The sequence below is a fragment of the Pseudonaja textilis genome, chromosome 1 (assembly GCF_049901715.1).
Source record: "Pseudonaja textilis isolate UNSWEBS1 chromosome 1, rPseTex1.2, whole genome shotgun sequence".
Lineage (NCBI taxonomy): Eukaryota > Metazoa > Chordata > Lepidosauria > Squamata > Elapidae > Pseudonaja > Pseudonaja textilis.
In genome coordinates, this window is record NC_141990.1 from 129,199,049 (window position 1) to 129,211,976 (window position 12,928).

Genomic DNA, 12,928 nt, shown 5'->3' on the forward strand with positions numbered 1-12,928 from the left:
GCTGGCAATGAATGAGCCACTGGAAGATCTAAAAGGATCAGGTTGGGGACAGATCCTCCTGAAGAAAATTTAATTGCTGTGCTTGCTTGCTAAGAGTCAACATAGGCTTGATAGCACATAATGAATCCCTGCTTTGCTTTTGGGTATAGGCAGTTTACAAAGAAAAATGCATTGAGCAATCGGGAGATCTTATTCCTGTGCCTTAAAGCTACCATACTGATTTTGAATATGTGCATGTGTTAGTTGGAAAGGGCTTGCAAAGTGTAATAGTATAAGTTATCTTTTTTTAAAAAAAAGAGTAAGAATGAACTGCTTTGCAGAAGTAATACACATGGGGTTGTTTTGTTAACAACAACTTATTGCAAAATGAAAATAAAGGCTATAACTGTTTTAACATGACTCATATCAAAAGATAAAATTACACCATTAGAAAACATGGTATCATGGTTCATTAAGGAGCCTTGATTGATGTGCCTTGTTAATATGAAGAAATGTCAGAATGAAATATGGCAACACAACAATTCTCTGTCTTTTTGAACATATCAACGTGATATTAAATTTGTGTTCAGTTTTAACATTTGTTTTTCTTTTCATCATTCAGACAATTAGTGAAAGAACAGTATTTGAAAAAATACTGAGGTCTAAAACATATGAAAAAGAAGTTTTCCCCCATCTAAACCCAGATTCAATAACCATTCATCCTTCTGTTAACATAGTTTGATAATAGGATGCTATAAGTGGATCGGAGTTTACATCATGAGTATTAATTTTCCTGGGAGTTCTAGAGTCAGCCTGATTCTTCCTAATCCTGAGGGATTGTGAAATACCTGGTGCATAAGCCATCTTGAATGTCTTCATATGATAAAGGCTAAATGGTGCCTTAGAACATCTGTTCCTGGAGCTCCTCCAGCGGAGATTTCTTTCTATAATAGAAAAGCTTTGTGAAACAGTCTTTGGGAACCATCTATGTGAGGTGAACTCCTCTCAGAAGGAGGAGGAAAAAAAATCTTGTCAGTCTGGCTCTGCAAACCAAATGGGACACTGATATCTATTAAGTAATAACCACCACAATGGAAGGTCTTTAACGCAATGATCAAACTTGCCGTGTTGCGCAATGTTTATAGGCTAGGATATTTCATAGGGGAGACGTTACTTTATCTTTTGGGGGAGATGCAAAAGAAAGTGGAAAATTAGTTATTTTTCTCTTGTCAACGCAAAGCAGTTAACAAACCAGTCCACCGCAGAATGAAGGTCTCTTCATTGAAAACCATGGTCTGGTGCAGGTTGGTAGACAGAATTTTATTTTTACTTCCTTGTCTATGGTGTATGTGAGTGAGTTGCATAAATTCCATCCCTAATGGTGGTCTAGAACCTGGGTGTTCCTGCTCTAATCCAGTACCTTAACCATTACACATATATGAGTCATATACTATCTTGAATTATCTCTTTGATTTATTCTATTAATGTAATATAATGAATATATTCTATCAAGTATACTCAATATATTTAACAGGAACAAAAGGGGCTTTTTTAAATGTTGAAAGAAATATGGGGAACACAATATTTATTTCAGCATTGATCTAATATCTGCCTCCACAAGTATTTGGTTCTCTTTAATTGGTATTTTGAGATTTGTAAGAGTGTTGCTTTAGTATGCTTTGTATAGTTTAATCAAAGATTAGAAGAGGAATTTTCATAGGGCTTTACTTCCTTTGAAATCCACATCCTACACATTGTCATCAGGAGTTGTCCCAAAAATTCTAAGAGATCATATGAAAATTCATATGCCCTGATAGAAACTTCATAAAATTAGATGGAGCTTTCACCTAGAAGATGGCATAAAATGCATTTCCAAATAAATATCTGTGCTCTGGGCTACAATCATTCTCTGCAAAGTCTGAAGACCCTCCATAAACTTGTACTCCATGCCTCTAAAAGACTGTCCCCCAAATCTGAAAAGGCCTTTTTACAATAGCCTTAATACAGCAGGAAAAGCTGCAGAGAAAAATCAGGAAGGCAAGCCTCAGTAAGCATGCAAACACACACATACACACGTACACACAAGGACACTTTTCAAAGTAATAATGTAGTCCCTCTTTGGTCCTAATCTTATCTGACGCAAACTAACCCTATTAATACTTCATTAGTATATATTTGTTCATTATTCTGCTTCTACAGTGATCTCAGAAGAAACTTTTGCAAACTAACGGTAACTTTTAAAACATTGCCCAAAATATTTATTTTAAGGGATTTCAAGATATTTATGTTATACATCTTGATGCCTCAGTTTAATTCAGATCTAATAATCCTGGCCATTGCATTTAGAACAATATTCCCCACACTATGAAGCTCTGTTCATAGCTTTGCTGGAAATTAATTCCAGTCCCAAAAGTTTTAGTTAAGCACTTCTGAGTAGCACCAGTTTAAGAAAGACTAATTTACAAATGGGAGCATTCCTTTCCCTCTTTTTCTTACTGTCTTCTGATACTGTTTATTAATATTATATGAATTTAAATAATTAGCTTAAAATCCCGTTTTGAATCCTGTTTAAGAAAGAATTGTGGCTAGAGATAAAAGCCATGGTCAATGAAAAACTATGACATCTAAATTAAGACTAGTAGCCAGGCAGCGGTAGAATGAGTCTGTGTAGGCCCACAACCTGCATTCTCATTATTACATATGCTGTCAGATTTAGAGGGAAAATACAAAACAAATTATAATGTATCTAACTGCATTTCTCATGAGCTTATTTGTATCTTATATAAAATTATTAAAACCTTCCCAAGGTTAAAGAAAAGGACATTTGAACTTTAGTCATTTATCCTTTTTGGAATACCGTTTTATACAATGTGTTCTGTCTGTATCTACATAAACTTACTGCATAAAACATACTAAGGAAAAACTATTAGTAATTATTACTAAATTAAGCTCTTTTTCTTAAAGAGCTTCTCTCAATATTTAGAGCCCTATTTATTATCGGTTAACATTAATACTACCATTGTTCAATCAGTATGTGTTCTACTTCCTGTTTCAAGTAGAAATCATCTATGCATAAAATAATTTTTTGTTATTGATTCAGGTCACTTCACTGTGTGGTGGTGAATTAGTAAAAGTAAGGTATTCCATTATATCTCAGTAGCAACTTTATTACATAAATTCTCTGTAATTTAAATTTTTGATTCTCGTATTGTATTTGATAGCATGGATTTCTCTTCAGCTATAGGCAGGTATTTATTTGTGCATAGAAGAAATACAGATAATATTTAAGCTAATTTACCCCAAATATTCCCAAGTCCTTCATGTTCCACCTGTACATCTGAAAGAGGTTCTGTATACAGATATAGTTGAGAATGCCTTAGGCAGGTTTCTGCTGTCTAGAAGTCCTCAAGTGTCTTTAGTGGCATTTATTTATAGATTTTTTAAAAACATGCCTTTATACTGAATTCATGAATATTAAAAAGAGAATCAAGCGTGGAGGGACTTGGGACCAGAGTTTTGTAGCATGCCTAACATAGTTAAGTATATCTACATCCAAAGAATGTTAGCATTGCACTTTCCTACCCAGTGTAATGGCATGCATGTCTGCTCAGAAGTAAGGTTCATTGCAATTGATTGGCATTATACTATAGCTAAGAATGCATAACCCCAAATTATTGAAAAATAGCTATATTATCCTATTTGCATAGTTATTCTTTGATAAATGATTAAAGACATTCCTCCTTTTCATACACTCTAAATTAACAGAATATAAAATATCCCTTTCTTGCTGTTTGGCAAAAAACGTCATTATCCTCTTTTTTTTCAGAATTTGGAGAAGGAAGTGAATGGCTTTTGCTTTTATTCTAATAAAGCATCTTTGTCTTTTTTCTAGTTCTTGCCTAATATAATTCTACAAAAACAAAAATCAGACAACTTTCATACCTGGCTCCTAAGAGGAATCCGATTGAGGAGTGCTGAAACTTTTCTTATATTTTTATTGGTTAGAAAGGTGAATCTACCCAATCAAAAACGTGTTCCCTGGAAATGGGAACAAAATATTTTTTAGATAGCTCATTAATTTTTGCATGTATGTTAATTTTCATGGCATTATCTCATGATCTAGTTATTGTAGGGTTTCTTAAGTCAAACAGTCAGAAACTAGTGTTTGTACAGTTTGAAAACACCAGTTATCTTTAGAATCCATAACAACATTAAAACATTTTTAAAATCCCATCTTAATTGCAGTGGCAATATATTAGCTTAACAACTAATGAATGTCTCTTTATTTGTCACTGAGTGTATACATAAAAGTTTTAAAATAGGGTTTCTATGTATATCAATCTCCATCATTTTTTAAGTCAGCTAAAGTACACAACATCCAAGTCTCAAAGAACCAAAGTATATTAAATTTGTCCCTTCTCTGAACAAAGCTGTCTTGTTCAAATTTTCCAAAGGGAAGTTTCAAATTGCAATGCCGAGTGTACCTGCAGACATGTGAACATATACTTAAGAGAAGCAAACAATTGCTTTATAGAAGACCACTGCAGCAAACAGTTGTCTGCGTAAACAATGAATATAGGTATGTCCATATCTAATCATTTTCTTCCAGGTGTCTTTGGTTATTGTTCTGGAATGGATAACTATAGACATCAGCATAGTCACACATCTCTGCAGGAATATTTGGCACACCTCATCACTAAGCTATTCACTCTGAAAGCTGATCCAGTAGCTGAGTCAAGAGCTATTTCTAAGACAGTAGTCTCAGGTTATGATTAAGAGAACACAGTGATAATGGTTGTCAGCATGGAGCAGGGAGACTAAGCACAAAGACTTCTATTAGTCTTAATGAAAGGTACACTGTTACATCTCCCCGTTCCATACTGGAAGATTAACACAAAATGCACATGGAGTGTTTTTATTAATACACTGTTCATTACCACTTTCTTCTTCCTCCTCCTCCTCCTCTTCTTCTTCCTCTTCCTCTTCCTCAATTTCATCTGCTTCTTCTTCCTCCTCCTCCTCTTCCTCCTCTTCTTCTTCCCTATCTACTTCTTCATCCTCCTCTTCCTCATCCCCTTGTTCTTCATTATCATCAGAATAGTCCTCTTCTTCCTCCTCCTCCTCGTCTTCCTCTTCTTTATCATCCATTTCTTCAGTTCCATCTGTTTCATAACATTCATCTACTGAAGAGTTGTCCATTTTAACCACAAATGGTTTTCTTTTTGGAGCAGGTTCTTGGGGTTGCTTCTCTTGGGTTTTTCTTTTTTTTGCCAAAGGACAGCCATAAACACTGTTCAGAAAAAATTAATACATGTGTTATTATACTCTCTACCAGATCACCCATCAAAAGGGGGGAAAATGCTTTGATGCAATTTACTGTTTTCTTTGAAATATATACTTTTTTCCATAAAAACCATAGGAGAGATGAAAATGTTTGGCAATGTACCTGAAATTAACACTGAACAGCAATTATGGAAATTCTTATTAACCTTTTGCTTTATTGCCTTTTTAACTAAAATCAATGCAAAATGTTTTACATAATAGATATTATTACCCAGTAGGGTTTCCTAGGGTTCTCAATCATTAATTAATATTATGATTTCCAATGTGTTTTTCTCAAATATACAAATCTAATGCTGAGGAGACCTGATCTAAAACAGGAAGTTTCAAATCACTAAAAGAGAAGGAAACCTGTATGTCCATTATAAAACTGTAACATCCAACCAAACTTAAAATTTTGGCTATATGTGGTTCAATATAACTTTTCAGCAAACCAAGACACCAAATTTCCATCCAATTTACCCAGTCATGCATAGAGTTCTAAGAACTATCTTTTATTCAGTCACCTAATTACATATTACTCCTGAGCTATAAATAGTAGCAAAATCCCACATAAGAAACAGCGTTAAGTAGCATGCTCAGAAGTAAGCTCCGCTGAGATTAATGAGACTTATTTCCATGCCTGCAAGATTGCAGACTTTGTCATCTTTCTGCTGGCTGGATGATAAAGGGGTTCTTTTTTTAAAAAAATAACAACAGGTGTATACAGGCTGTAGAGAACCGATTTCGGCAACAAATGAAAAGTTTAACAACAATAGATAAGTTGATAAAAATGTTTTTTTTCCCCATAAATCAGATGATGGAAGAAAGCAAGCCTTGATCTTTTTTTTGTGGCAACTTTCTTTAAATGCATGATGCATCTATTCTCCTAATAAAATAAAACCTCCACGGTTTATGAATTAGAGTGGAAGGACACTCTTGTGTTGATATACAGTATATTTGTACACTTACACTAATGACAGAGTTATGAGCTTCCTGTTCTTTCAGTATGCATTCCCAAAGACTCTTTGGGATATGTATTTACTATGCACATACCTTCAATGATTTCAGAAGATTAATGGTGAAATTATATTTGAGTTCTTAAAAATAGAAGCCCATATGAGATTTATTTCAGAATACAATATATAGGGCCACAGCTTAAAGGGACCACAACTTCTATGCATGTCTCCTTAAGAGAAACTTAAAACAGGTTTCATCTTTCTGTTCCATTCAATTCAATTACTTGATTTATAATGAGAGAAAATAAAAAGCAGAAATACCCTGGAGCCAGAAGGAAACCCATTCAATCATGTGACCAGTTTACTATTTCACCTATTCTTTCCAACTATTAGTGACATTAGAAGGTGGTTCAGACCTACAGTCTTCATGAGCAAAGAAAAAAACCAGCTTTATGCTGGGAAGAGTATGTTAATGTTTGGTCCATTCAGAAGAATAAGGGAATTTACAGGATACTCCCATGGCAACAGGAAGAATATCCCACATGGAGAAGATTCTTGTCCACAGCAGTTCCAATTCAATTTGAAGAGCAACATTATTAAATTGAAGAGGCTAAGTCTGTGGTGAGGAAACCCAATTTCCTTGTTCTTATCCCAAGGAATTTCTGCAGGTCATATTAACTAATTTCTGCAGATATACATCTCCCATGGCATTGCAACAATGTCATTGATCTGAGAGGATTCTTAACTATCCAATGAAGAGACCAGGAGGGAGGAAATTGGATATGAATGGTTCTAAAATTAACCATGCTATTTCTTAGTCATTCCAAATCTGGTGAGAGCCAGTACGTTCTCCAGCACTGCATCCTATTATGACTGTTTGATATTGCTGGGACTCAAATGCAAGGTATTAGCTTGAGTTAAATGCTCCTTTGTCTTTAAAACTGTGTTTTTTAAATGGGATTTTCTTGCAAAACACAACTCCTAATGAAAATGTTGCCTGCAATGTTATTCTTGTATGTATCTTATTGGAGAAAGAGTAAGTGTTGGTAAAAAAAAAAATCAGTACACGAAATACAAGCTAGGCAGATATGACTTTGTTGATGATCTTCACTCTGTCAAGGACCTTGGAGTACTCATATCAAATGACCTAAATGCCAGAGCTCACTGTAGCAGCATTGCCAAAAAGGCATTAATAGTTGTAAATCTAATCTTATGAAGCTTCTTCTCCGGTAATATTGAATTGCTATCTAGGGCATATAAAACCTTTGCTAGACCAATATTCGAATTCAGCTCATCTGTCTGGAATCCTCACTGTATATTGGACTTTGATACAATTGAGTGAGTCCAGAAGTATTTCACGAGAAGAGTACTACACTCCTCTGCTCGCAACAGAATACCCTATACCATCAGACATGAAATTTTGGGCTTGGACAACCTAGAACTATACCGCCTATAGTTGGACCTAAGCATAGTACACAAAATTATCTGCTACACTGTGCTACCAGTCAATGACTACTTCAGGTTCAACCACAACAATACAAGAGCACACAATAGATACAAATTCAATGTAAACCACTCCAAACTTGATTGCAGAAAGTACAACTTCAGCAACAGAGTGGTCAATGCCTGAAATACACTACCTGACTCTGTGGTTAAATCCTCAAACCCCCACTACTTTAACCTTAAATTATCTACTATTGACCTCGCCCCATTCCTAAGAGGTCTGTAAGGGGTGTGTATAAGTGCACAATCGTGTCTACCGCCCTTGTCCTATTGTTTCCATTTATTCGTACCTATTTCCTGTATTCATACTCATGTTTATTCTTATACCTATTATCTTGTAAGCAATTGACAAATCAAATAAATAAACAAATAAGTGCTCCCAAAATATGGAAACAGCTGGTTGTAGATTGGCTTAGAAAAATAAACTGCTTTCCTGAGATTAGTAAGAGAGCACTTCAACCTGTAAAATAATGTGAGAAGAGGGCTTAAGTGTTTCAATATCTATGGGCACATTCACTTCCTGACCCATGCAGAGATAGCAAAATAAGCACTTGCACCAACTGAGCAATCTATGATCTCTGCGCCACATAGAAATGTTCGTTCTTTTTAGGTGGATTCTAAAGAGAAGCCATAAAAATAATTTGGGTCCACAGACTTATTACAACTGAAAGATTACAAATCTGATTACCAACAATTGAAAGATTAAAAACCTGGACAGTTCGTTGTATAACTATGATATATACTGTGCTGCTGATTAGCTTAATGATCAGAATCAAGCAATGAGGTGAAGCAGAAAATCAAATTAATTCTGGCAACAGCTAAAAAAATTAAACACGACACACAGTAGCAAAAGGAGGAATAGGCTTATTTTAGAATATTCAGGAGAATGAATATTTGGTGTATCATAAACATAGCATAATACAACAACTTTTTTGTCATTAAGTACATTTAATAAAATATTAACCAAATTTGACACAATATTGTGATGCACTGGGTGGGCAAATATTTTGTGGCAATTAATGTTTTGTGGAAAATTTTTATAGAGGTGGAATGATTACACAAAGTATTATTCTATTATTGTTATTTAAATTTATTGACCACCTATTTCTAGTGGACTCTGGGCAGAAAGCAAACTAAAAAAAACCCATAAAAACAACTAAAAATTGGTCCCAGCAGAATTTCTTAAGTTTTCTGCGATACAGAATGGGATGGGTCCAGAATTTATTATTATAAAGTATATTAAACTCTCTAGAGTTTTGGTTCCCTAATTTTGCAAAGTGTGCCAATACATTTTGTTAGCTTTTCCACCAAAATTAAAGAGTTCTAAAGCCACAAAAATGATTTAGAGGTGGAATATAGCTGAGAAGCTGGCAGAGAACATCTGAAATCGATCTTCCTTCCTCCCTCCCTCCCTCCTTCCCTCCCCCCTAAACTTTAAACAACTTTAAACTTTTTTTAAATGTTAGGAGCTATTCAGGTGCTTACCCTCAGTAGTGTTCTAGGAACAGATAGGTAGAATCTATTAGAATGGCATACATAAGGACTTTCCTTTAAGCTTTCTGAACAAGATATACAGATACTTACGTGAACATAATACAGCCTCTGTATACTTCTCTGAGACCTTAAGGGAAAATGCCGTGTATATGCCATTCTGATAGAATTCAAATGGTGTTTTAGTTCCAAAGTCCAATATCAGTTTATATTTAAATATCAGACCACAAAATTTTCTCCTGCTTCCATAGTTTTTTTTTTTTTAATAGTAAAAATCTGATCTCTGTATCATTTCAATATTTCAGGATATATTATACAATGTCTTCAATAGCTATTTTATCTAAGTCAAGTATTTTATTTATTTATTTGGCCAACCATTATATACACTTTATATACCATAACCCTGAGCACCTATAAAACAGTTATAAAAATATAAAAACATGCAATGGTAACGAAGCATTAATTTAACCTTTGATAAATTAATACGTTATAAATATGGAAATGGAAAAATATGGGTAAAATCTCCAGGTAACCAAATATCACTAGTATTCTATTCTCCCACATAAGATCTCATGCAAATCTTAAATCATGTGATCCAAAGACCAAAATGCACATTACCAAATATCAATATCATTTTGAACTGCATCAGTACAGTGGGAAATTTCTCTGCTTCTCTCTTTTCTATATATGTAATTAATATATATATAACAATAACAAAATACATAAATAAGGGAACAATATCCAGTTATTGTGCCAATGATGTACATGCTTTTGCTCCTTTAAAAAAAGATTTATGGGAAAGTGGAAGAGTTTGCAAGAATGTTTGTGGAATAATAACATAATCTACATTTGTTAGCAGATTTTATAGAATAAATTCATTGATTTTCATCAAGGAGGACTTCACTTGAGGAACAGTATGGATTGGTATGGTACCATATGAGGCTATATTTGCTTAAAGCAAGTGTTTTACACTTGCCAATGTTTGCCTGACTAAAAGCAATAGTTATACATACATGGATGGAGTACAAAGTGAGAGTTTAGGACAGAGGTGGGTATTCAGCAGGTTCTGACCAGTTCTGGAGAACCGGTAGCTGAAATGTTGAGTAGTTTGGAGAACCAGCAAATCCCACCTCTGACTGGAGATTTTACAGTATCCTTTCCCTGCCACGCCCACCAAGCCATGCCCACAGAACCGGTAGTAAAAAAAATTTCAATCCCACTACTGGTTTAGGAGTATACTGAACGGTTTTCAAGTGCAAAAAGGTTTAAAAGAAATGCATGGTTACTGCCTTGGAAGAAAAGTGACAGTTACTTAAAAGATATTAAAATACTAGTTTAAGTGCAAATGCTTCCCTATCTACTCTGAGTGTTTTCACAGAAGGTACAAATGTTTTCTAATGATATAAGACAGGATTTTGTATCTTGAGAACATTGTATTGGTTCCTTTTGTAGTTTGCTTTTGTCAAACAGTGGCACATTTTTATCTGTACTAAATACCTAGCTTCCCCTTCAGACAAAGTGTTGAACCCAGGACTGGGTCTGCAAACAAGGAATGTGGAATGAATGTGGAAAGAGGAAAGAAAGAAGGCTTAAGCTTTGGGGCATGGTTACAGTATCCTAATTACAGGTAAGCACAATAAGATTAAAATAAATAATTTAACAGAAACACAAGTGAAACTTATTCTTTGATATATTATTCACTGAAATAATGAGCAATTAAATTCACTATCAACTGAGATTTTCTGCAGAAGTCTACTACAAGGTGAGCAAGCAGTAGACTATGAGGCATTTGTTAAATGCTAATAACGTTAACGTTTAAAACCCCGGCAGCATCACAAACATTTTTTTTTAAAAAATGAGAGGTTTCAGTGAAGGTATAAATGCAGTCAAGGAAGGGATGATATCACCTTTGAGGCCTGGGAGGGCTTTCAGCCCTTTAAAAAGATCAACATCCTTATAATTTATTGCAAGGCTGGTATGTGCCCCCTAAAAACCTAGGATTTGGTGGGGAAAAAAGGAGTGAATGCTAGAAACTCTTCCTACTTCAAACTTTGGGGAAAGGACTCAACCTCAGAAGGCAGATTCTCTCTGTATTCTTCCATCATCCTCATCAATCTCAGGTTTGTATCTTTTAATTTGAATCAATCTGACTGGTTTCAATCCACCATGGATTATCTTTCTGCTCCAACTCGCACCTAAATCTTTCCTAGTGATGGAATTAGACCATGTCTAAACTAAAAGGGACAGAACGGGAGAGGTGGGGCAACCACAGGCTGGGCCTGCTGCTAGAAATGCAGTTACCTTTTACCTTATTCTTGCATAAGAATATCTTTATTTATAGTCCTGATTGACTGGCTCTTAGCTATTAAGCCATGCCTTGAATGATGAGGCATGCATTTGACTATTCTAGGTTATCCTGTGAGATTTGTGTCAACCATGGGTCTCTGAAGCAGAAGTTTGAATCTTCATAAATCTGAACTATTTCATAAGAATCAGAGGTGAAATACAATGGAAAATTGTTCATTGTTCCTAAGGCATCGTCTGTAATTACACTGATTACAAATTCTATTACATATTTATTTTCTGAATTTCTTCATCATTTTGCATGCCTGCATTTTACAAGAAAATGAAATAAAGCTCAGCATGATTTCATACCCTTCTCAATTTGCTGTTAGTATTCAAAGACCATTTTCAATCAATCTGTATTGCACTATATTTTCCAGAAAATAATGATACACAGAGAAATAACATCATTGTAGTGCTCTTAGATTCGGTTATTAAAATAATTTATTTCTCCCAAAGTTCACTTGAAGGAGCAAGAAGAACAGATGTAAAGTGAGGAATTTACTCTCTTGTGATACACCTGCTATTCACTAATATTTCCTTAAGAATTCTATGATGATCTTAGCATTAACCATAAATATTTCAAAACAGAAGTTGCTAACCTAAGGCCAATCATCTGATCATTATATTTTCACTAGCTTTATAACATCAAATACATATGTTCATTTTACTCATGTAATTGAAGAACTGAATGCATCCTAATTATGCTGCAATTGGGAAATAATTTTGGTCTTAAATGCATGCATGCATGCATGTATTTTTAGGATTCAAGAATGCAAATGGCTAAGTGGAAAAATTCACTAATAATCCAGTTTCAATACCAAAGTAGGGCTTCTTCAGAATTGCCTATCTCATTTCTCATCAAGTAATATTGAAGTAGTATGCCTTGAAGATTTTTGAATAATTTCCAGAAAAACTTTCAGAATTACAATGGTTTAATAATTCTGTAGTTTTATTTTTAAATGCTGTAAATTATTATATTGAAATGAAAAAAAATATTGCAGAAAGTATTGGAATTAATTCGGCTCCATTAGGCACCAGAGGTGAATCACTGAATTAATTCATTTATATTAGGGGTTCTGGCAATCAGTCTCAATTGGACCAGGAAATAATCTGACCACAGCAAAAGACGCAACAAAATACTCTCCATATCCTGATTACCCAACAGCTGCTCTAAGGCAAGCACAGAGTGATGGAGCTGAAATTATCTGGAATGAGTACATGATCACTATGGAGACCCTGACGTCCTGAACCATTCTCTGATCCCATCTGCAGAGTAGAGGGTTAGGGAATGTGGGCCTTAGTGTTCTGTGGAATTCTAGCAGTTACAGATT

At 34.7% G+C, this 12,928-nt stretch overlaps 1 protein-coding gene across 18 annotated transcripts in view; it reads right to left on the minus strand.

Moving 5' to 3' along the window:
- The window catches only part of MYT1L (myelin transcription factor 1 like), a 265,036-nt gene that overhangs the window by 72,295 nt on the left and 179,813 nt on the right, over positions 1-12,928 (minus strand). For 14 of the 18 annotated variants that reach the window (XM_087916643.1, XM_087916631.1, XM_087916640.1 and 11 more), the window contains 2 exons: positions 4,917-5,269; positions 828-923 (listed from right to left, as the gene is read on the minus strand). In XM_087916643.1, coding sequence (XP_087772769.1) covers positions 828-923; positions 4,917-5,269 — 449 coding nt within the window. The remainder of the gene's footprint in view (positions 1-827; positions 924-4,916; positions 5,270-12,928) is intronic. The other 4 variants (XM_026726515.2, XM_087916689.1, XM_087916717.1 and 1 more) reach the window with 1 other exon arrangement.